Source organism: Aythya marila (genome assembly GCF_965140915.1).
Source record: "Aythya marila genome assembly, chromosome: 4".
NCBI classification, from domain to species: domain Eukaryota; kingdom Metazoa; phylum Chordata; class Aves; order Anseriformes; family Anatidae; genus Aythya; species Aythya marila.
The window spans coordinates 70384130-70409877 of NC_139045.1; the positions used below are offsets into that span (position 1 = coordinate 70384130).

Sequence of the window (25748 nt, forward strand, 5' to 3'; positions counted from 1 at the left end):
TCTACTTGCTGTGTAATCTTTTTCTGTACTAGCTTGAACAGGTCAGTGTTTCAGCCTGAGTGGGATTCAGATAGCAGGCAGAGAAAAAACTATATCCCCTGTGGCACTTAATTTGGTGAGAGTTGCATATTGCACTGTATGCACACTAAGTTTTCTTCTAATATAATTGTGACTATTTTCTTTTAAAATATTCAAAGTTTTACATGACAGTGGAGCCTATCTTTACTGTTATGATCAGAAGATGCAGCAATTACCATGGAAGAGACAGAGACCCAGACAAACAATTTGGAATTGTAGTTACTGTTTGTTCCCAGATAAGCCCTAAACATTAAGCTATAGAGTTGGGATCTGACCTTTTGCAGTTGTTTATGTAAATTATAATCTTTATGAAGAATGCCAACACAGACCAAATTAGAGCTTTTATGGTAAACACTGAATTTGTTCCTGTATATTATATTTAAGTTGTACATATACTAAATTCTGCAGTCTCATTCTATGTTGGAGAATTATATTTATTTTAATTATTCAGTAACTGTAACATGACTGTCTCAGGAACTTAACAGTTTTTGTCTTAATTATGTATTTCCATGTCACATTGCAGCTTGGTTGAATATATTTTTATGTCTTAATTTAGCTAGTTTATGTACAACTAGCTAAGTAGCTACAGCATCATGCAGTTACAAGTCAAAAAAAAGTGTTTAAAAATTCAGATAATTAGCCTGACAAAGCAGCAGCAGTGCAAGAATGAGGCGGAGGTTATTATAAAATGATCCATCTAACAACTTGGTTAACACATAAACAGAAATTCTTGAAAAAGGTCTTCCAGAGAGCACTGTGATTGCCCTGTATTGCATTTTGTCTTCCTATTTGTCTTTCCAGACCCTTCGCTGGTCTAAAAGATAGTGCAAACTAAAATATGTCTGGAGCAATTATTGTTTTAAAGGAAATGCCTTTTTTTTTTTTCTTTTTTTTTTTTCTTCTCACCTTTTGTTTTCATTAGCAAGGAAATGACATTGTCCTTTAACTACGTTTATTTTTACAGTACGGAAATGTGAATACAGTTGTGAGTATGTGAGAATCCATATAGTTGACAAAAGTAGAGACAAAAAGCAATACTCTATGGACCAAATCAATCAAAACAAAATCTTATAAAGCTATTTACTCGGGTGTGTCTTATATTTAAAATTCTCAGACTTGAGAATTGTCAGTCAGTTGAAATGACCAGTAAATAAGTGTTATTAAATTCATTTTTACAGAACACTCTCTTAAAACATATATTGTAATAAAATCTTTAGTGGTGGGAAAGAAGGAAAGACAAGTTAAACCATATGGTATGCTAAGTCTGAGAAGAAAGTTTAATATATTGCTATGACGTTTTGGTCCAACCTAGTTGATACCTAGTATAAGGTTCCTAACTATATCCCAATTATAAACTTAAATCATCTCACTTAAGATGCACTTATGTTTTTAAACCATGGGCAAGCACCATGTCAGAAATTATAAAGGAGCTCATTATACCTCAGTATTAATTAGGTATAAACTCAAACCAGCACTGCAACATTGAGCCTTGAATATACCTTGACAGTGCTTTATTCTTTATCTAGAATTGTTATTATTAAATATCTCTGATTTGGTGAAATCAGAGATTCAGAGTTTTCAGTCTCCTTCAAGATTTTTTAATTAGATCTACAACATAAAAGTTGAAACAGAGCTCTTTTGGGAAGCATTTTGGGGGCAGCAGTCTTCTCCAAGTTTAAAATCAGAGGCTCCTCCAATGCAGTCTGCAGCTCTGTCATGCCAAGAGCTATCTTAAGTAGGTCAGTAGGAGAATTTTCCCTTAAATTTTCAAGGGAAATTTGCAATCTTTGTTTGTTATCTGAAAAAATAGAAATCCAAATGCTTCTATTTCCCTCTGTTCCCCACCAAAAGAAGCAACAGCAAACCTCAATTACATTAATAACTTTCCCAAATCAGGAAAAGAGGGGAAAAAAGAAGAAAAGAGGAAGGAAACCCCACTGTTTTCCACATGTCCCAGTGGCAGCGCCTATTACACAACCGCCTCATGGCGAAGAACCACCAGCAGGCCTGGTGCTTGACACAGTTTTGGCACCTGTGTGGGGAAGAGAAGGAAACCTCACAGAGTGGATCCCCTGCACAGGCACCCTCTCCAGTTTGGTAGCAAAAGGTCACAAAAATCCTGGTGTTTTTTTTTTTGGAGTGAGGGTCAAATCGTGCCTCCCCCGGGTCTCACGCTGGGTGGGGAAGCGGTGCTGCCACCCCTCACCTCAGGGCCCTGCGGCGCCTCAAGCCGGAAGGGACACAGCAGAGGCAGGCCCGTAGGCCTCGACCCGGGGTGACAAGAAGGGACAGCGTCTGCTTCAGCCACCCGCTCCCGAGCAGCCCCTCCTGCCCCTCTGCTGCATGGCCGTCCGAGTCTTTTGCAACGCCTGCTTCTGCGAGCCCCGCAAGGCCACCCCAAGGTTCCTCTTCACCAGCTGCGGCCATGTTATCTGTGAGCTCTGCTTCCAGAAAGGTAATGGCTGCCACAGGCGGGGCGCCCTGCTTCGGCTCGTCAGGCAGCACTGGCACTCCTTGGCCATTAGCACTTCCAACTCACTATGGAAAAAAAGAAAGGCCTTTCGTTTTGTCGACCTAATGTTATGGATAAACCTTTTCAATTGTTCTTCTTTTAAATAGTATGAGCAACCTGTGAATGCTTCCAGATGAATCTGGCTGGAGCAGCCTGATTTTGAGAACAAACCTTGGATGCTGAAAACTGGAAGCTTTATTAAAAGTTGAGTCCCGATGCTTATGATCCATGTCTGCATTGTAAAAACAAAATAAAAAAGTGAATGAGCAATTTGCAAAACATAGGATTTATATTTTGAGGACAGATTTTGCTACTAGTCTGAAGACAGTTTAAATATCAGTATTGCTACCGAAACACCAGAGAAAATCTAGTGTTAGAAGGATTGTATGCGATGTTTTGATGCTCTTATGTGTTTTATGCAATACCTGAGCCATATTCCGGGACTTCTGTGATTTTCTTACATGTGGATATGTGGAAAAAACACAGAGTAATACAGCAGTTCCTTTTCAAAAGAAAAAAAAATAGCAGGCAAGCATTCATGCTTTTCCCTTTGAGATCATGTTAAATGCCCTGCTTTTGGTAACTGCACACTGAAAAAGTGATACCTCTGTATTTCAGAATTAAAAACAAATCTTTTGACTAAAAGTTTTTGCACTTCTGCTATAGACAAAAAAGGATCATAAAAAAACACCTCTAAATGCAATTTGTAGACTACTAGAGCATGAACGACTGTTTTCCTTTTGGTTGTTAATATCCTTTAGCAAAAAATGTCCCCAAGAAACTATTTTTTTCTGTAAACTCAATAATAATGATAATGAAATGTATTTCCTCTTTAAAGATGTTTATGAACATTGATCTTTAAAACTCTTAGAAAGAGAGCATATAATAAAATTATCAGATTTATTTCAGCCATATGCATTTACGAGACATAGTTGCTAATATATTTGCAAATAATCAAAGATATTTTAAAAATTATGAAGTTTTAAAAAGTGAGGTGATTAATTTTTCACTGGAAAAAATCACAAGGTAAGATTATTAATTCTTTGAAGTTAAAGTTTCATATATTTTATCGAGAGAGCAAGACAGTCCCAAACTAAAAAGTCATATATCTGGTTGGCTCTAACTCATTAGTGCTCTTAAGTATGCATTTAATTAAACCAGACAAGTAGTCCTATTTAAATCAAAGGAACTAAGAGTCACCTGCATTCAGTGACACTAATGATATTCATTAAATCATTTACATGAATACTTATTTGCAGGATTAAGACCAGATGACATTCACACACATTTTTCCTGTGCAACTGTGCACTAGTCGTTGTAGAATCAAATTCTTTATTCATGTTTATTTGCATTTCTTATATCACCTTCACATTCCTTCAGTAAGCTCCAAACAAAGGTTTCAAATTCTAGGCATCATATTCTATTAAAAATGTATTCAATAGCTATTCTGTTTGATGTACATTTTAACTGTGTCTTTACCTTGCAGGCAAAAAAGATGAGTGTTTGATCTGCAGAACTCCTTGTCGTACAATATTCCTTTCAAAAGAGGTAAATGAAGCTTTAGTACTATTGTGTTATATTAATCTGTGGTTTGCTTAACAGCTAAATTATTTGCATTACAAAATACTTCCCATTTGTTTGCCAACTGTGACTGGAATTTATTGATGATAGTTTGGTAGACTTAGATACTTTTCATTATAGTTTTTAGCTTTGCAGGTTTTCAAAGGAAAGCTTATGCTCTCTTTACGCCCTCTTACTCTGTTGGTCAGTAAATCACTCTGACCTTTTCAAGAATATAATGGCTTCTGTGTAACATGAGTAACTACTGTCAAAATGTGGAAAATGTTTGTACATCAGAGAAAGTGGACTGTAATATATTAACTTATGTAATGGACTGAAGCAAACATCTGCATGGGGGCCCATCAATGTTTTCACGTGTGTTGGGCTTTTTTCTAAATTTTCTCTTTTCCTTGTTTTCCTCATGGCCATGTAATTGAGAGATGATCTGTGGTATTTATAGAAATTCTTGTTATTTACTAGAGAACGAATACCTTTTAGTTCTCTTTCTTAAGAAATCATTAGAAAGATTTAATTTTCTAATTTCTCCCAGGAACTATCTTCTCCTTATCTGATTCCATATGTGTGCTTTGAAAACAGTTATATTTTCCTAAACTGACACCTGCCTAAGAGACAAGTCGTCTGTACAAGGGTAGAAGAGAAGTACTCAGAGCATTCAGTACAGCTAAAACATACGAGGCTATAACGCAATCATGTGTATGAACTGGAGGATAATTTGGGACTAATCCTGAAGAGGTGACCTTAGAGAAGGGCATGATTCCTCTACTTGTGTTCAAAACTGAGTTGGTGTACATCTAAATATATAGACTACATCTACGTGCTGTACATAAAGAAAATTAAAATACTGTTACACTGTATTTCACATCTGTAAACACAATCTTTCAGAACTGAGATGGTGAAGAAGACAATTCTATCTGGAAGTAAAACATTACAGCAAAACAGTAAAATGCTAATGTAATAAAAAGGAACAATGAACACTGCAATCAAATAAAACAAACGAAAAAAACTTCATAGAACCTCTAAAGGAGGCATTTTAATTATCTTTCAGTATCAGCCTACTCCAGTGTAAATTTCATTATCAATTTCAGTCACAGGGTTGACAGAAACAGAATTTAGGTTGTCAGGAGCCTCTGGGGGTTGTCTTGTCCTGCCCCTTGCTCAAAACAAAGCTAACTTCTAGGTTAGATCAGTCTTAAATTGCAACATATTAAGAAAGCTTGATAATTTAGTTCAAAAATACTGAAGGAATTTAAAATTGCAATGGTTGTGATACTAACAAAAAGATTAGATGTTTTATTAGAACCTGCCATTGCTCTGGAGGGCTGGAAGGAAGCAAATTATCATATTCTTTAAAAAAGACATTAATGATGATTACTTAGCCTTGATTAAGAACAGATAAAATGATTGGAATGTTAATTAAAGATGCATAGCAAAAAAAGTCATATGGCTCCATAATTCAGGAACCTGAGTGGAAATATACCTGGTAACCTTTATGAGCTTAATGCTATGGCAGAATTCCCAATGAGTAGGAGGTCCTGCAAATGTGTTACAACTCCTTATTAAATTGTATATTGGGGTAATCAACATCTACACATTAAATATTCTCATCTTTACGTTAATGCATCATTTTTATTTTTTCCTTCTTTATTTCATGGTTCCCACTTGCTTTTTCCCAGAGGATGGTTCAGAGTTCTGATAAATCAGAATCTCACTGTTCATTATTTCAGAATATCATGTTAACATCTGCTACTCCTCCATGCAAATAAAATCTAAACAGTTTTCTACCATCCTTTATTTTAAAGAGTTTATAAATCAGCAATGAAGCTCATTGGGTTTTTATTTCCTTCAGGATCTAATAGGGACTCAAAACCAAGGTCGTTGCTTTGTTAGGACTCTGAATAACTTTCTAGAGCTGTCTTCTATGAGCACATTTTAAAGACACCAAAATTTTGTCTTGTATTTTCTTTACTCTTAAGCCATAGATAGTTTAGAGTGTGCTATTGGTCTCTCTGCTTTTCTCTTAGCCAGCCAGTTCACCCTTCTGGAAACTTTTGAAAGCTTTGACTAATGTCAACTAAATTCAAAGAGCAGAGGAAGTTTCAAATACAATTAAATTTATCCCATGAGTTCTATGAAAATCGGTAGCTGGGCAAAGCAAGGAAGGTCTAGTTCTCATGGTGAGAGAAATGCAAGATCAGCTCATCAGTAAGCAGGAGGGCATTTGGCAGCCACACGTACAGTGCTAGAGTACCCGACAGTGTGTGCCATTGCTGCTCAGCTTCGTTGCCGTACATGACATAGAAGTAGCTGATATCAAAATGTGAGGAACAAAAGATATAAATCTGCTGCAAATGTGGGTTATTAATTTAGCCCCTCACATAATTATTTTTTTATATATGTGAGAATCAACTTTTGTTATCAAAATTATAGAATAAAAGTACACATTAAAAATAGGTTTGGGAAATGAAGCTGTTACACAGCCATGGTTATTTGACTTTACACCAGTATTATACTACTTCTAGAGTAAATAAAAGTATTGTCTCTCTACATTTTTTGTTTCTAAATAGGGCAAAGCCTAATTCTTTTTAATTTCAATGTAATTTATTTATTTATTTATTTAAATACTAGAGCTTATCTTTCTAATTTATTGGTAGCTTAGAAGAACTGCAGTTTCCTTCATAGGTAGTCAGCTTCTTCTTTACTTAAATAATTCACCTTTCTTTCATTTTTCAAATTTTTAATCTTTCTAGGATTCCTTAGAACTTCTAGAATTAATTTGCATTTTGCCTGCAACAGTTTCAGTTCTATTTTTTTATTGGCTTTTGAAAGGTTCTTCCTTACATGAAGGGTGTCTATTTTCTGGTACAGTCCTGCCTCATCATCTAAGTATGTTGGGATTGTTTTTGCCTTTTTAGATTCCTCATTTTCCTCATTTTGTTACAGTAGAAATCTAATAAAGTTCTCCCATGAAGAATATTGAAATGTGATCACTGATTATCACTCTGTAACATTTTAACTTAGTACTATAACCAGCATAAATACGTTAAGGGAGTAATTTGTTTGTTTTTTCTTATGACTACATTGAGTCAGACCTATTCTGGATTAAAGCAACATTTAACTAATTTGTTTTACAGATGTGAATGGATGTCCGAATGTCACTATCAATTTCAAACTCACTTTGCATTTTGTAGCATTTCTCTCTCGGCACAATTAAAAAATATATATTTGTTACAATGATAGCTTAGCTACAGAACACTTTCTCTCCATTTTTTTTTTTAAAGATGAGTGCATTTTTTAAAAAACACAAGTTGCCATTTGTAAATCCATACCATGTTCTCTGAGTAAAGCCTCAATCAGAAAATAGCTGATAAATTCAACTATCATCGTAGGGCTTTTTTCTTATGCTAGGATAACATTCTTCTGCCTGACAGGCAGGAGAGAGAAAGGACCATTTCAAAAAAGGCCTTTGAGCCAAGACCAATGGTAAGGTATGTAGCTGGCGATGGAGAGAGCCAAAAAGCCCGGAAAGGGGCTGCAGGAAACCTGGCTGTTGGTGTGAAGGCAGTGTCTCCTCCAGGGCAGCACAACATCTTCCTTGAATGTCTTCTGCAAATTGTTACTGTCTTTCTTACAATAAAAGTATTTGTGTCTAATATAGTTAAACAAAAGCACAAAGCTTTCCAGATATTTAATACAGGAAATAAAACTGAACTTGTTTTTAGTTTCCATATTGTCCTACTCCTGATCTGTCCATTTTTGATTTATGTACATCATTCAATTTAAGGAACACTTCACAAAATGCTTTGTTTAATATAGCTTGCAAAAAAAAGTACTAACCTTGGTATACTTTCTTTTCCTGCTAGACAAGTCCTGATATTCAGTCACTGTTCATGGGAATAGATACATTATGCAAGAAATATTCAAAAGAAATAACACAGGTGAATCACTCTTAAAACATTTTTACTATATAAAATAATCAGAAACTTTTCCTGATTTTTATGTAAGTGGGGAAGAACATGTGAATGAATGTTTGAAAATGAATGTATGATTGTTACTGTCTTCGCTTCTTTAATTTCACAGTTTCAAAGTTCTTAGGAAGCATAAATTATTCATCATGTTCTCTGCTTATGTTTTCAAGCTCTCTCTGAGGACCACTAGTTCTGGTTATTTCAGTGATGTAGAATCACTTTCAATGCCGTGAAATGAAAAATTAGATCTGCCAGAATCTTAAACAGGCCCAAATAATGTACAGTAATTATGGCAATGAAAAGTTACACAGTGAAAACCTGAACTGGCTAAAGCCCTAAGATGAATGCTCCCCCACCCACTTTTTTTTCCCCTTCCCCTCCTTTTTTTCTCTCTCAAAAAAAAAAAAAAAAAAGGAAATAGAGAGTAAACAGATTCCTGATCTCAAAAGCTAGGTTTTATTAAAAATAATGAAAATATAATTCCCAAAATGTGAAAACAAACCCTGATCTGCCTTCTTAGACAGATACAATAAAAGATTTCAAGGTAAATTTTCTCCCTACCTTCATTAAACTCTGGACAGATTCCTTTCATTCTTAGTTTCCAGTCCATGAACTTTAGTAATTCTCTGGGTTAAACAAATACATAGAAACTCCCACTGTCTACTCATTTTCTCTGTCTCTTCAGCTTGGCTTTGAGACTGCTTCTCATCCTTGTCCCTCTTATTGAACATTTCAGTGGCAGCCTCAACCACTCTAGGCTGAACTGTAAGTAGTACATCCTTTCTCAGCTGACCTGCAGCTTCCATTTTTTTTCACCTCCTTTGTGCTAGTGCTTGATTGATCTTGTGGTGAGCTTGCTGATCCAGTAGAAAATTAACAAAGATCACCTCTTCCCTTCATTTTAAGAATCTCCTCATTGGCAATAGTGACTGTAGGGTTCATATTTGCTCTATTCTGACTTCAAAGTTGAACATGGTCCCTTTCCTCAGCAATCATCTTCTGAAGATCCATAGCTGACACAAAGGTAAATGAGATGCCTTCCTGGATCCTTTCAGACACACACTTTTTAGCAACATTTACAAAGATGAGCAGTTATTATAGAAACTGAACAAATTCAGACAGCTATCTCGCCAATCACACCTGAATATAAATTTCTGTAATGTGCCAAAGAAAGAAAAAGTAGGATATGATACCAAAAGTCTAAGGTTTTCTGTAGCTTGAGTTAACCTTTAGGAAACAGGGAAAACCTGTAAAATCTGGAAAACATTAAGAAATGACCAGAACTTCCACCAGCATTAAAGGACTTTAATAAAAAGCTTGTTCTGCATTAGGACAAAGGTTTATCTAACAGTATTTTTATCACAGCAGCTGGTGCTTAGGAAAGCATATGAGAGCAAGACTGTTGTGCAGTGATAAGTCTTCAGAACAGGATCCTATTGTTTAACTGTTTGTGGCAAAGGGATTTCTCAAGGTGGGGTGATGCCATTGCATTCAAAAGCTTTTGGTGGATATTTTTCTCCATTTGATAGTCAAGTTGTTTTCTGAATATTTAGCATTTATCGCCTAATATGGAAAGGAGGTTCACAGGTTACACTTTGTGATGATATTTCATTTTTTCAGGTTTTAGCTCGCTACTTGTTAGTTTTGTTTGATTTCTTGCATCCCATAGAAGAGGAAAAAGCAACTATTCATATGTACTCTATCTGTGCTGTTCATTAGTTTTAGACTGCTAACACATCCCTTCTTCAGCTGTCTCTTTTTCAGACATGAAAACTCATAATCCATGCAGTCATTCTTTGTAATGATGCTATTAAATACCTCTGATTAATCTGAACTGTTTCCAGATGTACCATATATTTTCTGAGGTGTTAAGAAGACTCAGAATACAGTGTCATCGTACATATTTACAGTGAAATAATGGTGTTGCCTATTCTATTCCTTTTTTAACCACTCCTAAGATTTGGTTTGCTTTTTTGACAGATACTGAGCACTGAACTGATATTTTCAGAGATCGCTCTTTTATATAGGACCCATTTCTAGCTCATGGGGGCCAGCACACAGCCCATTACTTTATGAATAAATGTAGATATTTTTGTTCTGCTCTGTATATCACTTCACACTATCTAGACTGAACTGCAGTTACTCAGCCATTCAGTCTCATAAAATTGCTCTGAATTTCTTTACTGCATGAACTTAATTTCATTAACATGATTAACGTAATATCATCAGCAAACTTTGCTATTATAATATTAATAATAGCTTTGCTAGTCACCTTCTTCTGGAGGTCATGTATAAACATGCTGAACAGCACAGGTCCCAGTCTGAGTATTTGTGGAAATTCTCTGATGATCTCCTTCAGCTGTGTTAAACCGGTGTTTTACTTGCCTATTTATTAGCTTTTAGGAATTAGGAATTTTGGAACAACAGGATGTTGGGAATTCTTATTGTTACTTTTTGGCTGTTTCTTCTATCATTTCTTCTGAAGACACTTCTGATCTTTTGATGAGTATCGAATGGAAATCTCCCAGACTCTTCTACAGTGAACCAGAAGTAACCATTTCAGTTAGCTATTCCACTGTAAGTTTATCTTCTCCAAGTATTTAGTTTTGGTTGTCTTTGGACCTACACATTTTCTGGCATTTTTCTTACTCCTAAGAGGTCAGAAGAAAGATTTATTAGTAAGTTTCTGCCTATTGTAACTTGTTCATCAAACTCTTGTCTTGCTTACCTTTTTTCTTTTAACTTTTAACCTGACATAGTTTATGATCCTCATTTGGACACAACAAGAAGTGCTTACACACCATCAGACAGTGTGTCTAACAACTAGTTTTTTAATTAACAAGATATTTTTACAAGGCAAGTTATAATTGCCAGTAAGATACATTACTTTTTATGTTGCCATTAATTTTGTGTATTTCCTTAACATTAGTGACTAAGAAACGCTTCAGGTAAACTGCCTTTCCAATTTCTTTATCTTAATATTGAACAGTGTTAAAATACAAATTCAGTGAAATAAATCTACCAGTAGGTTATACTAAATCAATTAATATTTATAAGACTTTCCGTGTCAGTGATAATAACTTAGACTTGGAATGCTTTTTTGGAAGATGATTTAAAGAGTTATATAAAGGAAATGTTAAATACTTATTGAAGTATAGAAAAATGTGTGCTGTGAAGTAGTTCTTCTCCACTACTTGTTAGTTTTGTTTGATTTACATGAATGTAATTAGATAAAGCTCTCTATAACTGTATAACTAACCATTTTACTTTTAGATTTCAGAATTTCAAGAAAAAAATCGTGAACATTTGTTAGCATACCACAGAAAAAAGGTAAAACTAATTTTGATTTTATTTTTTTGTTGGCTATGTTTGCCTTATTACTTTTGTTAAGTTTTAGAAAATACATTCATCGTTTATTGGAATACTTATAATTATTTATCAGGCTTGTCACCTTTCTGTCATTATAAATATCAGTTTTTAATTGTATAAAATATGTGAGAACTTTATTAATAATAGTTTAAATACATGGCTGCTAGTTGGGTGACAGATTAAATGAGGAGTCAAAAGATCAGGAAGGAAGAAACTAACTCACTGTATGGAGGAGAAAGCGAAAGAGACAGGGAGAGATTGGTACAAAGATGATAAGCCTAAAGAAAAAGAAGTCTAGGGCTGACAAACTAAATGAAAATCTTGAACAGTATGAAAGGAGATTAAAGACCCTGAGTCAAGATAGTTTAATGGGGAGAGAAATAGAATTTATAAGCCTCAGGAACAGGTACTGAATTCGTGTCTATGTCTCTCGCTTTGCAGGTTGGAAGGAAATCCAAAATTTATTATTATTATTTTTTTTATTTTTCAGCAAATTCCAAATATTTATGAAAATAGGTGGCTGTTTCATTTATTTCTAAGGGTATGGCCAGCTATCTTACTAAAAGCTATTTGATAGTACCGGTGGATCACACATCAGTAGGGACCCTAAGTATGAAATGATACAGGCAAACTCATAGCTGGACAACTGGTCATGTTGTGTGTGAGAAGAGCAGATGATATGATCCCCATGGACAGAAGAGCTTGTAAACTTAAGTGCTGTGTGGTCCATTCTCCCCTTGTTTCATGATTGTGTTTTGAGATCAGTCCTGGTGTACTGTGGAGTGGGTGGTTCTTTCAAGATCCAGTCCTGTTTTCAATGACAGGTCATGGAGGAATCCTGACTTTATGGTCCCCTATAACCTATTACACTGACTCCAGATGGTAAAGCTCAGACCTACAGACAAAATAAAATAAAGCTCTTACTAGATTTGTGCATAAATTAAAACTGTGCATAAATTAAAATGATATCTCCAAGGAATTTTTGAAGATTTTTTAATGCTTTTTGATGATTACTTTCTCAGTTAATTGCTGTTAAGATACTCATTCACCAGTGGTTGTAAAGCACCAAAGAAGATTGCTTGACCTAGAGAAGATGTTCAGGTGCCAGGGTAGAGAGAGATGAAAGTTTGGCTGGTTGTTATTTCAATGGCACGCTGTTTGAGGTGCTTTTCTTGTTTTTTTTTCCTTTTCATTTTATTATTTTAAAACTACTTTCATCGTTTCTGGGTGAGAAGAGGCTGATTGTCTTAAACATTCTATCTGAAGCAATGGCTAGTATTGGTGAGGCTGTTTTGGTGGAGAAATGGTTTGACAGTGAGGGTGAGGTGAGCAAGGGTAGAAGAATTTCTCTTTGTGATCCATCCCCTTCCTGTCAGTTTCAGTTAGCAATACTCCCTCTTTCAAGGCTATTGATGGGAAGTCTGAAGTGGCTAGAGAAGGGTAGATCACAGCAGGCAGAGGCACTTGGGATGGCGGAGTGGGAATAGATGCTCACACTCAGGTTTATAACACTGGGTTTGAGATGAGGTGAGTGGGAAAAGGATGGAGCAAGAATGATTTACAACATTAACAGTTTGGTAAATGGCAATGACTCCTGGGAAACTAAGGAAGCAGAAGTCTCCCCTTTGACACAAGTGATTCTTCCTGCCACCCCCCACTCTGTGGGCCTTAGCCTCTGGGAAAGTCAGAGTACTGCATAAGGCAATTCACAAAAGGGGGTTCTCATGCTTGCCTATATTGGTTTTGGTCCCTTTCCTTATTCCTAGTCTGTCATTCTTTTCACTGTCAACCAACAGCTCTGATGACCTTGATAAAAGCTTTGTTGCTGTTCCTGTGAGTTTCAGAGATACTGGGGTACTGATGATGGCATGTGGTGTGGATACTTGATGTCCGTATTCCCGACAAGTCTAGCCCCCATGTTCTGTAAGAACTGAGAAATACTAAAAAGCACATAGCTGTTCACCTTCTTTAAGACATTTTGTTATTGAAATGATGCAGTCCTAGAGACTGGTATCGTAAAGTACATTCTTCCTGACATCTGTACTGGTCATTCTCTTAATCAAACCTAACTTTCATTAGAAAAAAGAATATATATATACAAACCAAACTGATCCTACATATGTTAGATTTTTGTCTTTGATCTGTTGTGCAGTTTCACACCTGCAAAAGCACATAATATCTCCCACAAACAGTGTGATCTTATAAAGGAGGAAATATTTTAAAAGAATTTAAAAAAAATATTGTGAAGGCATGAAAAGTTAACAAGAAAATGTATAACTTGTCTTCAAATCAAAATATAATAGTGTGAAGTAGCAGAGATCTGAAGTCACACAGGAAATTGAGGATAAAATGCAAATGCAGTATGGAGGCTATTGAATAAATTTTTCCATCCTGCATAAAAATTGTGTATGATCATGTAATGCATAACTGTAAAAAAATACACATACTAGGGAGTTAGCCTGATATTCTTTGGACTCTTTAATTTTCCAAGCTGGTAACATTCTTTAATTGAATTATTTTTTGGCTGTGTTTATAAAATAATAGGAAATACTCTTCACATAATCTTACTACAAATAGATACTGCCAAGAACCGAATACATTTTGGATCTGTAATGGGAAATATGGACATTACAGTATTTGGTGTTTTAGAAATAATGTTATTAGTATATTTTCCAGATGATAGTACTAAAAGCACTAAAACTTATATATCTTTGATATTTCTAAGATTGTAGCTTTTCTATCCTCAGGCAGATCAACACTCCTGCCTACCTTGGTACCATGTGCAGACTTGGAGGTTGCACTCAATTCTCTCATCCAGATCATTGATAAAAATATTAAACAAAACCGACTCCAAGAATGAGCCCTGGGGAATGCCACTGGTGACCGGTCACCAACTGAGTTGAGTTCCATTCACCATGACTCTTTGGCCCAGCCATCCAGTCAGTTCTTCCCCCGGTCAACTGTATACTTGTCCAAGCTCTGAGCAGCCACATTCGCCAGGAGAATACTGTAGGAAGCAGTGTCAAATGCTTTACTATAATTGCGGTAAACGACATCTGCAGCCTTTACCTCCTCTACTAAGCAGGCCATCTTGTCATAGATCAGGTTAGTCAGGAATGACCTGCCTTTCATAAACACATGCTGGCTGCTTCTGATCACTTTTATGTGCCATCATATGGCACACAAGATGATCTGCTCCATCATCTGCTGTGGGACCAAGGTCAGACTGACAGGCCTGTAATTCTCTGAATCCTCCTTCCTGCCCCTCTTGCAGATTGGAGTCATGTTTGTCAACCTACAGTCAACTGGGACCTCCCTGGTTAGCCTGGACTGCTAGTAAATTATTGAAAGTGGCTTAGTAAGCATAGCGTATTAGATAAGGAAGAGAGAAAGAAAAATAGAAGCAAACTATTTTAAGAACTTTTCTTGGTATTCATTTATCCAGTATTACACTTCTTAAGAAAAGATAATCAAACTAAGTCTGTAGCTGTTAAAAAGCGGCTTATCTTTTTCAGACTGGCTGGGTAATATATCCATATAACAGCTCCAATCTTACCCCATTGTACCTAATAAGTCTGGAATAGCAATTATACCTAGGATTAAAAGCAATAAAATACAACCTTTCAACACTTTAGAATGCTGGTTTTATGAAAATGAAGTTGTATATCATACAAAGAGAGCTTGTTCAAATCTTTATGTCACAGAGAATAAAGCTGGAGGAATCTCTCAGGAAAGCAACACAACAAATGCATCAGATACAATGGTAAGAGGTTTAATGCAGTGAAAGTAAATGACAAATATTCTTTTTAATCAGACTACAGTAGATTTCATTGTTAAACAAGAAAAAATTGCTTTGTTTGCGTTTCTCTTATATATCATGTTGTATAAATAGAAGAATAATATTTTTGCAGAGGTGAATGAGCAATGATTTCTGTCATCAGGTTCATTTTCTTCACATTAATCAAGCCTGTCAGGAAAGAATCCTTTCAAATCAGTAGTTACTCTAAAGAAACTTCAAAAACTACTGGAAAAGTACTTGACAGGCTTGGTTTGCTTTAGAGTTCTTGGTGTTTAGTTACAATGTTGTACTCCCTGTAGATTCATCTTCTTCAGAGGAGCCCCTCTCCGTAATGTCACTTTTATGAATACCAGTGAATAAGGATCCTGAAATCTCCTTGACAAGACAGTTCACAAAACCAGCAATTTAATTGCAAAATATTTTTTCTTTCTTAGGCTTTCTTTTGACTATGACATGCAAATAGTACTGCATTATGCTCTCTTATGGTGCTTTGGTGTAATGTAACTGAGAGAGGCACAGTTCAAAGTAACTAGATATATGGTGGATTTTCATAGTCTAAATATGATTCGATCTACTGTCTCCTTTTCATTGTTTGCATCTCACATAAACAGCACCTTGGTTATATCAACAACAGAATTCTCACTGAATTTCAGATTTTCACAAAATTCTACCAAGACAGTGTGACCTAGGTGTTCTCCTTGCATAGCCAGTAGACAGGTTCTTCTTATTTATGGTTATTGGGAAAATCTCCATTTTACATAGCTGTTGGTGAATAGCATAAATGTGCCAACATTTTCTTTGAAAACTAGATTGTTAAAAGATGGGAATATATATACATCAAGGTAAATATTTTTATCACAATTGTAGTAAATAGTTATGTTTTAGTGTCTGTTGTTCCATAAAATCGCCATGTTGTTCCATACAGTCTTGTTCCATGAAAAGCCATGTCATCTAAAATTGATATTGTTGGGCACGCAGTGACTGATACAGACATTATAACACAGAGAAGATGAATTTAATAGCTTCTCAAATGTACTGCTTATTTTGCTTCATGGCAAAGAGTGTTATGTTACTATGTACCTATTAATGGATAAAGTACCAGTTAGACATTGACCAGTTTGATATTGACCAGTTAGAAAAATGAATTAACCAAAACAGCTTTCAATTCACATCCTTTTTTTTTTTTTTTTTCTTTCACTTTTAGTATGAAAACTCCTCAACAAACTACTCCACTGCCATTTTCCAGTACAAGTAGAAACCCACTTCCCAGTAAGAAATGCTGGTTTAAGATATTAACTATGGAATACGTATCATTGGATATAGCAATATTCTAATATTAAGTTTATTAATAACTTTAGTTCCTTCAAGAAGACCGAATGGCTACTCTTCATGTTCTCTTCAACCTAGTCATCCTTCCACTTCTGAAACGTAGGTGGAAATCCATTGATTTTCAATGAAAATCTTAACAATAACAACACACTAACACCTTCTACACAAAGCCACTTCTTTTATATTGAGTTTAAAATGATTTTTTTTGTTTGTTTGTTTCTGTAAACTCTGTCAGCATAAAAGAAGTGGGATATCTACTCTAGTGTACATAACAGCTAGTTGTATAAATTGCCTTGGTGCTCGCTAGAAAAAAAATCTGAGACATGATGCACCTTATTTTAAAGATTTTCTGGATAGATAGATTGATTGGTGAGTAACTCTTCCCTTTAACTGTAGGGGAAGTCTAAATGGCTTGTACAGACAGCTATGTTTACATTGTAGTTGTCTAAAGTTAGATGGGATGAGCTCCATTAAGACATTCAATGCTCGTAAAATGTTAAATAAATTAAATATGCAGCTTGCTCAAGCTACGAGACTTCTTTAGCTGTGACTAATTCATTTAAAAAAAATAGAATGCCCATATTGTGTAGACGAGTGACAAATATTTATATATATATATATATTTATATATTTATATATTTATATATTTATATATTTATATATTTATATGTAGATTTAAATATAAGAATAATGTTAATCATAAAAAAAAAGTTTTCTGTAAATGTCTAAATCAAAGCTCAAAGAATCAGTTAATGTATTTTTCTTACCCATAGAGGGTTTTGGAACATGTCCTATATACTTATGTGTGTTATGTGTTAGGTACTATGTTTTTGTATTATTAGTCAAATATAACAATATAACACAATGTTAGTCGTTATAAAGCATTTGTTATTTTTAATTACAATGTCATACTTATTTTGACCTTTGTTGTAAGAATGGAGCCAATGGAGATTGATTCTTTACCTTCACCAATGAGGAAGGTAAGGGATTTTTGGATACATGTATGTATTAAATATGTCTTTACATGATTTTGGTTTCTCCAATCCTTTTAATATTGTAAAAGAAGACCACCACTTCCCCTCTACCTCCAATTCAAACCAATTCTTATGTCCATGCTAATTTCAATTATGGTTGATGTTTAGTAGAAGTCAAATAATCCCCAGAATGGAACAAAATAGAAAAAAAAAAACACACCATTTTCTAGAATTCTATTCTCCACATGCTGTATCACAGAATCACAGAATAGTTGAGGTTGTAAAGGACCTCTTGAGGTCATCTTGTCCAACCCCCATGTTCAAGCAGAGCCACCTAGACCCAGATGTCCAGGACTATGTCCAGACAGCTTATACAGTTTTAAACGTCTGTTGGTAAATTAAATGACAAATTCTTGAAATCTCACTTTCATTATAAAAGTGTTGTAACTGTTTTCAAGAGAAATGTTACTAATAGATGAACTTGGTCTAGTGGAATGTGTCCCTGCCTATGGCAGAGGGGTTGGAATTTCATGGTCTTTAAGGTCCCTTCCAACCCAAATAATTCTATGATTCGATGAAATAGATTTGGGATTAAATTCAATCTATAATATGTTAAAGACTGGGAATGTTTGTAAGACCAGACCTCATGTAGATGGCTCCAGTGCAAATCTAAGCTAGCATCCCAGGATTTGATTTATAACCTATGGATAAGTTATATCAATTATAACTATGAATATAGGTGTAACCTATGGATTATTATGATCCTTATAACTATATTTATATAATTATAGATTATATATTATAATTATATATTATAATTACTTATCTCATTTTAAAGTATATTAATTCCTCGTTCTCTCCTTGACTATAAAATGCATTTAAGGTGATCAGATTAGATGTAGATGCTCTCATTTGAAGTATCTGAAGTTAAAGTGGTGAATCACTTGGCACGCTTGGCACTCTGGCTTTCCAAGCATTCCCGAAATTCCATTTATGATGGATAAAAGTGTTTTTCAGGCGTGTACTATGATAGTCATTTTTTTTAACCTTTCATAAACATTTTGTTTATTGCTTGACCAGGTGATCAAGCAGCAGGCTTTGCACAGGGGCATTAACAAGTGTATTACTATCTTAATTACTTATAATTTATTACAGTAACTTAATTCTGAGGTTTTATTTCATGGCATTTTAGTGCCATGAACAAACCTGGTTGTAGAGAGTGACAAAAATCTTCACGTTTATAGTCCTGAAAACTGTACAGCTGTTGCTTAAAATACCTTAATAATCAATGTACGCTATAATTAATGCTATACTATTCATTTAGCCTGAGACAGGGACTGGTCCAATAAGATTATCACTAATAACTCCTCCTCAAGATGGACGTATGGGTATGTAAGACTAAAGTTTGTAACTGGAAAAATTGTATTTCTTTAAGAAGATTAAAAAATTAAAATCCATACATTAGCAATTTATTGAGCAAACTTGAATTGTATTGAGGTGTAAAGAATTTACTGTATAGCCATCAATCAAGCAGATGGGAAATAGTTAAAAATGAAGAAAGAAGTAAGTCTTCCCCATACTTGCCTACCCAGTTCTATGAATAATTTCTTGTAACCAAAATGATATTTGCTGAGCAACCATAGTCAACATTTGCAAAGAAAATACTGCATTGTTGTGTATGGTTGAAGAGAACATACGTGCTTGCAATATGTGTTGGCCCTCCGCTAGCCTTCATGATTATACCGGTTTATAGTTACCAGAGGTTAACATTGTCCATAAAATCATGTTAAAAATCACTTGAGGAAAAGAGAGGAAACTAAATTTTCTAGGAAACTAGAAAAATATCTTGTAACAAAAGTAAGGCAATTAATTTGAATTACAGTAGAATTTCTTCAGGTGAGGTGATTTATTTTTTAGGCATGATATCACTATATTAGGTTGGAAGACATTTTATCTGCCTGTAATGCCTTTTGTTCCTTGTCTGTTGCAGATCTTGGGTAACTCTTGGGCAGCTCTTGTGTAAATAAGACATGAATGGCAGCCTATTGAAAGTAGTGTGATTTCTTTGGGCATTGTTTATTTGTGAGGAGTTTTCTAGTGCTTTGCAGGTCTACCATTTATGTGTCCCTCCTATTCTCAGTTTTACATTCAGTGTGCTTCTGTAGTATTCTAGGCACTCTTACAGCTGGCTCCAGTAGTTAAGAGCCACATACAGAACTTCTAGCACTCATATTTTCTCATGGTATAAAAGACCTGAAACAAGGATAATAATTAAAACTGCAATGCAGTTGTAATATAATTGTAATGAAGGAGTGAAAATGACTTTTTCTATATTACATCTCATTTATATGTTCAGATCCTTCCTAAATGCATGTTTGCCTATTAAATTACTAATTTATTAATTAACAAGATATCCAGAGTCTACATAATTTTTGCATGTGTGTCTAAATATAAATAGATATTTAATTAGATAGTAAAATTATAAGACACTTATGTGCTCAGCACATTTCAGAATCAACCCGGAAAGTTTTGCAGTGGAAAAACTTCATGAATTGAAGCATACTTGCAAAGGTAAGGGCAAGTAGAAACAACGATGCAATGGTAAAGTAAGGAAGGTTTCTTTATAGGAGATTAATGGGGCAAAAACAATAGCTGAGGAATTGGAATACTTCAAATTATTGTATTAATCCAATCAGTGAGAATAGGGGAAGGAAACCAACATACCTGTGTTAAACTTGGAAAATATTTTAAGGAATGGTGCAATATGATGTCTTTGTGATAGCTAAATTCTATGTAGAGATTAATGTATTGAGACTAAAGACAGTTTTTCACCTTTACCGTCACTGGAGTGCTGCTGAGTAGTTCTGATTGTTTTCACTTCTGATGGAGCTTCTTCCAGCAAGAAGACAAAGCATGCGTCAGTAATGCCTTGTTTGTACTACATCCCTTCCAAAACGGAATTATTTTTAGGGCTATTTTGATCATTTCTGAAGTGACATGTTGATTTCATTTAGTCAACCAATTCCTTATCTTTCATTTTCTATTGTATTTTTGCACCCTTTTTCATTCTTGAATAAACTGATCACGAATTTGTGCCAGATATTAATCCTTTTTTTTTTTTTCCAAAGTGATCTCTTAAATAAAGTATGTAATTAATTTTGGTCCTGTTTTCAAAAATGTAATTCTGACAGGTAGTGTATCCTACAGAAGTTCTCAGTCATCTGGAATAACATCAAGTCAAAATAAAGCAGGATCTACAAGGTAATTAAAAACCTTTTAAAGATGTTATAGTCTCTCATGAGATACTGAATTTGGACTCTTGCCTGGTCTTTATGAATCTGCACATTTAAAGGCTATATTCTATGTCTGAAGAAATGTTACTGTGTAAGTTAGCTGTCACCTATATGAATTTGTTTATTGTTGGGAGGTTCTATTTTGAAATTACTTTCTTAAAAATGTGCAGAGGTAATCTGTTTTTGTAACTGTGGACATACTCAGTCATGATAGTTCTATACAAAGAGCAGTAATTTTATACTAAGGAAGTGGAACAGCTTCTCTGTAACTCTTCTGAAAGTCAAAAATGACAGCATGGTATCTACACGACAGCTGTTCTCTGAAGAACTTGAACATCCTTACATCCTTATGCTGTGTGTCACAGTTTTTCAGGTTTTGCATCTAAATAAAGAAAATATCTCAGTTTGTGAGTATTGTTACCATCAAAAAAAAAAAAAAACCACAACAACTTAAAATGGTTTTCAGTCAGTAAAAAGTACTATTGTAGTCTATAGTTATTAATCCCAGTAAAATTCTCTAGCATAAATTTAATATTTATGTAACATAATATTTCTTCTTTTCCATCACTGATTCTTGTTTTGTCCTGCTACTTACAATAAGCATATATATGTAACTATACTATATATTTATATATATATATATATTTAGTTATATAAACTATATAACTAAAAATCAGATAAGGAATCTGTAGAACACAAGAAGGTATGGTATATTTAATTAAAATGTTAGCAATATGAAATTAAAAGGTTTTGATATCTGTTGTTCTGAGAAAGGAACATCAAATCTTATCCATGAATTAATTTCATTGATAGATCCACACCTGTAAGCCTACCACATAATGGATATTCGCTTATTTCACCATCTGGATCACAATGCAGTAGAAGGGGATCATGGACTGCTTCTGATTTCAGAACGCCTCCATTGTATCCACTTACATCACCTTCCCCACAATCATCTGTAACAAGACATCCTATCACCATCTCTGGAATTCTACAAAGACAACACTTAGGCAAGTATATTTTATCAAATAACAACATTTAACAGTTTTTCCTGAAAAATATCAGCATAACGTATGTTTATTACTGATTTCCTGGAGAACAGTAAGTAAGTATTTTAGTCTTGCGTAATTTATTTCTTATTTACTGTTCTCCAGTAAATAATACAATGGGATAACAGTAAATAAGAAATAAATTACGCAAGACTAAAATTATATTTTAAAATTGGAAGTAGGCTATCGGCAAAATATGAAGAAAATTTATATTTATGATCAGCCTTAGCCCTTTGTTAAAATAGAGTATCTGCTGTGAAAATATGTTCTTGCTTCATACCTCAATACTATTTTATTGAGGTTTAAATTTGATTATTTCCTTAATTGTTTTCTATAAAAATACAATTTCTAAATTATTTGGCAAATCTAATCTTGCAGCAAGTCTCAAGTAAAGAGCAGAAAAAAGAAAAGCATTAGTGGTAGAAGTGCAGTGACTCGGTAGTCACAGCAAAACAGATCATCAATGGGAATCAATATCTGAACGTTACTGTAAAAAAATGAATTACTCTAGGGTAATAATTGTTGCAGCACAAAGCTAGCAAAAGTAGTTACATAGATACCAGCTTAAGAGGTGTGTATGTAGAAGATTAATTTGGGCAGATCAATTCTTTGTATTGCAAAGTTTACATAACAAGTGAAAACTTATTCATATTAATTCTTCTGCAAAGAATTTTTTAGTCTAAATTTGTAAATGTGACCTTTCTATTCCAGGAATAACGCATGCCAAGCAATTTTGAGTGCATAGACAAGCCGTTCTGTAGATATAAGGAAATATCATGAAACCAAAATAAAGATTTTTCAAGAAATTCACTCATATTCAAATTATGAATACCCATAGACAGTGAAAGTTTACCTCGTAATTGTTTAAATCTGTAATACTGCATCTGAAATAATGCATGAGCCTGATAGGTTCGGTAAATAATGGAGTATAAAACTACATTAATAAAACAAGCAGCTATATGGAACTTCAGTATTGGTCTTCTTTGAGTTATATGTTTACCAGTTAATTGTGGTTCAGATGCAGAACAATAATATTTACTTTGGACATTTGCTTGTGTAGCATATTCTTCTACAAAAGGAGAAATCTGGTTATATTATTTACATAAAAAGGAGCATATTTAGATTCATAAAAAGCTGTATAAAAGTTCTCATGAAAATGTATGTTTTGTCTTTTTAAATTATGCTATTTTTTACTTTCCCCTTTCCTTGACTAAGTTCCCAAAATAATTTACATGAATAAAGTTTTCCTTTAAACTTATTAAAAATATTTCTATTTGTATTTTTATTATAGGATCAGCTAATTTTGGAGGACGTACATCAGAAAGATAAGCAAACATCTGTGATTTGTTTTGTTTGATAAGCATCTGGAAAAACTGTATACAGTCATTGGATATCAAAGTATTTGTAATTTCTATAAAATATAAAACTGACATAAAAGAGCTAACTATCCAGTTTGAATAATGTATTTAAAACATTGCTGGTCTTGCTGATTACCATCTACAGTAGCATTAAGCAAGAGTACAAAAAGCTCTGGCTTTTTAAAGAAATTTTGGTTTGAAATATATTGTAAAAATAAACAGCCTTTATTAACTGTGTTAAGACAATTTTTTGCTTCTATATTTAATGAATACATCTTGCTGTCAATGCAGTGAACTGCAGCAGAACTCTGTTTTTAAGTAGTTGTGCTTGTATATATAAGCCCAACTCCTGAAAAAAAAATAAATTTAATTTATGAACATTTGATTCCAGAAATCCAAATTTGTGTTCTTATTCAACACATCACCAGTTTGCACTGATAAATAGCATATGGTTGAGGGATATTACTTTCTAGCAGGCTCTGCCAAGCTCAAAACACTATGCCACACTCCAAGCAGCTTACCATTTGAGTTAGGTAGCAATAACATCTTCCCAAAATGCAATGAAATGGGGGAACTGGTATGGACAGATGTATTGTGCCAGTGACTGCCTTTACTTACACACAAGAATAGCAACTTGATGCTCTGAACTGAGGGTGCCAGAATGCCACCTTTTTCTTTTAAGAATAACTTCAATTGAAATTCCCATCATTACTGTGTATATCTGGCAAAATTTTGGTATGAATGACTAATCAAATGAGCACCTTTGTTTTGTTTTGTTCCTAACTTTTCCCGGTCTATTTTAAAAATAGTTAAGCTACAAGCTGTTTTTTGAGATCAAGTCCACTAAGTAAATGATACATCTTCTTTTGGGTTAAAATGTTTTACTTGACCTAAAATAAAGGTTAAAATAGGAAGTTGTATATAAAGGTGTTTTTTTGTTTGTTTTGCTGAAGCAGAATGCTAGTTCACCCAAAGACAGAAGTTTTTGTTTGTTTCTTTGTTTGTTTGCTGTAATGGTTGTAAAGGAAGACAGAATTTGAAGTTGATAAAGTTACAAAGTTGTCTTTATAAATAAGACTTGACTGAAGAGTCACTGGAAAGAATCATATAGGAAAGAATCAGAGACAGTAGTTTGACAAAATTAATGATAATAAAAAATGCGTGCTGTCAAACATAAAGTACACCACAAACATAAGTGCACCCACAGAGCAGAATGATTTCCATATTGCTGCTAACCAGAAGGATTTGCACACAGTTCAGTAATGATCTTGATGACTATTGTAATCTTCACCACTTCTTTTCTGTGGTAAAAGCTTTGCTTAGGTAGAGCATGTTTTGTGTCTGTAGGTTGACAAGAGGACTTGGAACATCTCATCAAAGATATATGATATAAAAATGAGTATATAAATTTTCTTCTGCTTTGAACTACTTTCTAGTATCTGATAATGTCTTCTACTTAAAAGGCACTACCTAATCTATTTGAAGCCACAGTTCAATCCTGAAGGAAAAACAAAACAAAACAAAACAAACAAACAAACAACAAAACAACATACCACTCATCTTTGGAGATTTTGCAGCTTTGAAATGTATTTTGATGAGAAAACAGAATATCATTTCAGTCAAAAATAAGTCACATAAAATCTGTACATATTGAACAGAAATGCCTCTGAGTGACACTCTCTTGCATCTCAGTTCAAGTAAAATGAAAATTCAAAGCCACAAATTAATGACGTTATGGTGTGAAAATTATGAAACTTATATCTAAGTGATTTTCATATCATAGAAAATAATTTCTAGAAAAAAAAAAAAGGAAAAAAAAAAGCCGTCAGTAATCTCTTTGCCAAGTTCAATGCCTTTACAATTTGCATACACACAAAAAATAGTTGAAAAATACTTAGTTCAGCATTTTCTCTGTATTCATCTCTTAGGCATCCCTCTTCGGTGACTTTTTCTCACTTTGGTGATAATTTAGCTTTCTTTAATCTTAAAGAAAATTTGCAGTACACTAATGATACACCAGAGGGTGCTAACCTACCTCTAAACAAATTTATGTAGTCACCACTCTCGGGTAAATGGAGTAAAACTTGTACTGCTTTGGCCTTAACAATTCGGGATTTAAATAGAAATTATACATATAATGAAAAGAAAGGAGACAAAGAGATGTATGAGTCTTAAGATAAAATACCAGAAAAGTATCTGAAGATGAAACAAAAGAGAGGGACTTGAATGAACTACACTGAAAGTTATTACAGTAATTTAGATACAGTATTCCACAAATACATGAAAGGTAATAATAATGGAAGCTGAGATTAGTCATGCTGGTGGAATTAGCATGAGTGGTCTGAAGGAAGAAATTAGTTAGACTTGGTACTGGGAAACGCAACAGAGTACTTTGGCTATGTGCTAGTCTCGGGATAGGGTCACTGCACCTTCACGGTGGG

At 34.3% G+C, this 25748-nt stretch overlaps 1 protein-coding gene across 1 annotated transcript; it reads left to right on the plus strand.

Moving 5' to 3' along the window:
• Positions 1–2421: 2421 nt before the first annotated feature.
• On the plus strand, positions 2422–23278 carry RNF212 (ring finger protein 212; the record flags this gene model as incomplete). Its single annotated transcript, XM_082759593.1, has 12 exons — positions 2422–2533; positions 4077–4138; positions 8032–8106; positions 11410–11466; positions 15210–15268; positions 16509–16573; positions 16663–16732; positions 17568–17613; positions 18932–18999; positions 20803–20868; positions 21714–21910; positions 23241–23278. The coding sequence occupies 12 exons, from the start codon at positions 2422–2424 to the stop codon at positions 23276–23278; spliced, it is 915 nt and encodes a 304-aa protein (XP_082615719.1).
• Between the last annotated feature and the right edge of the window lie 2470 nt (positions 23279–25748).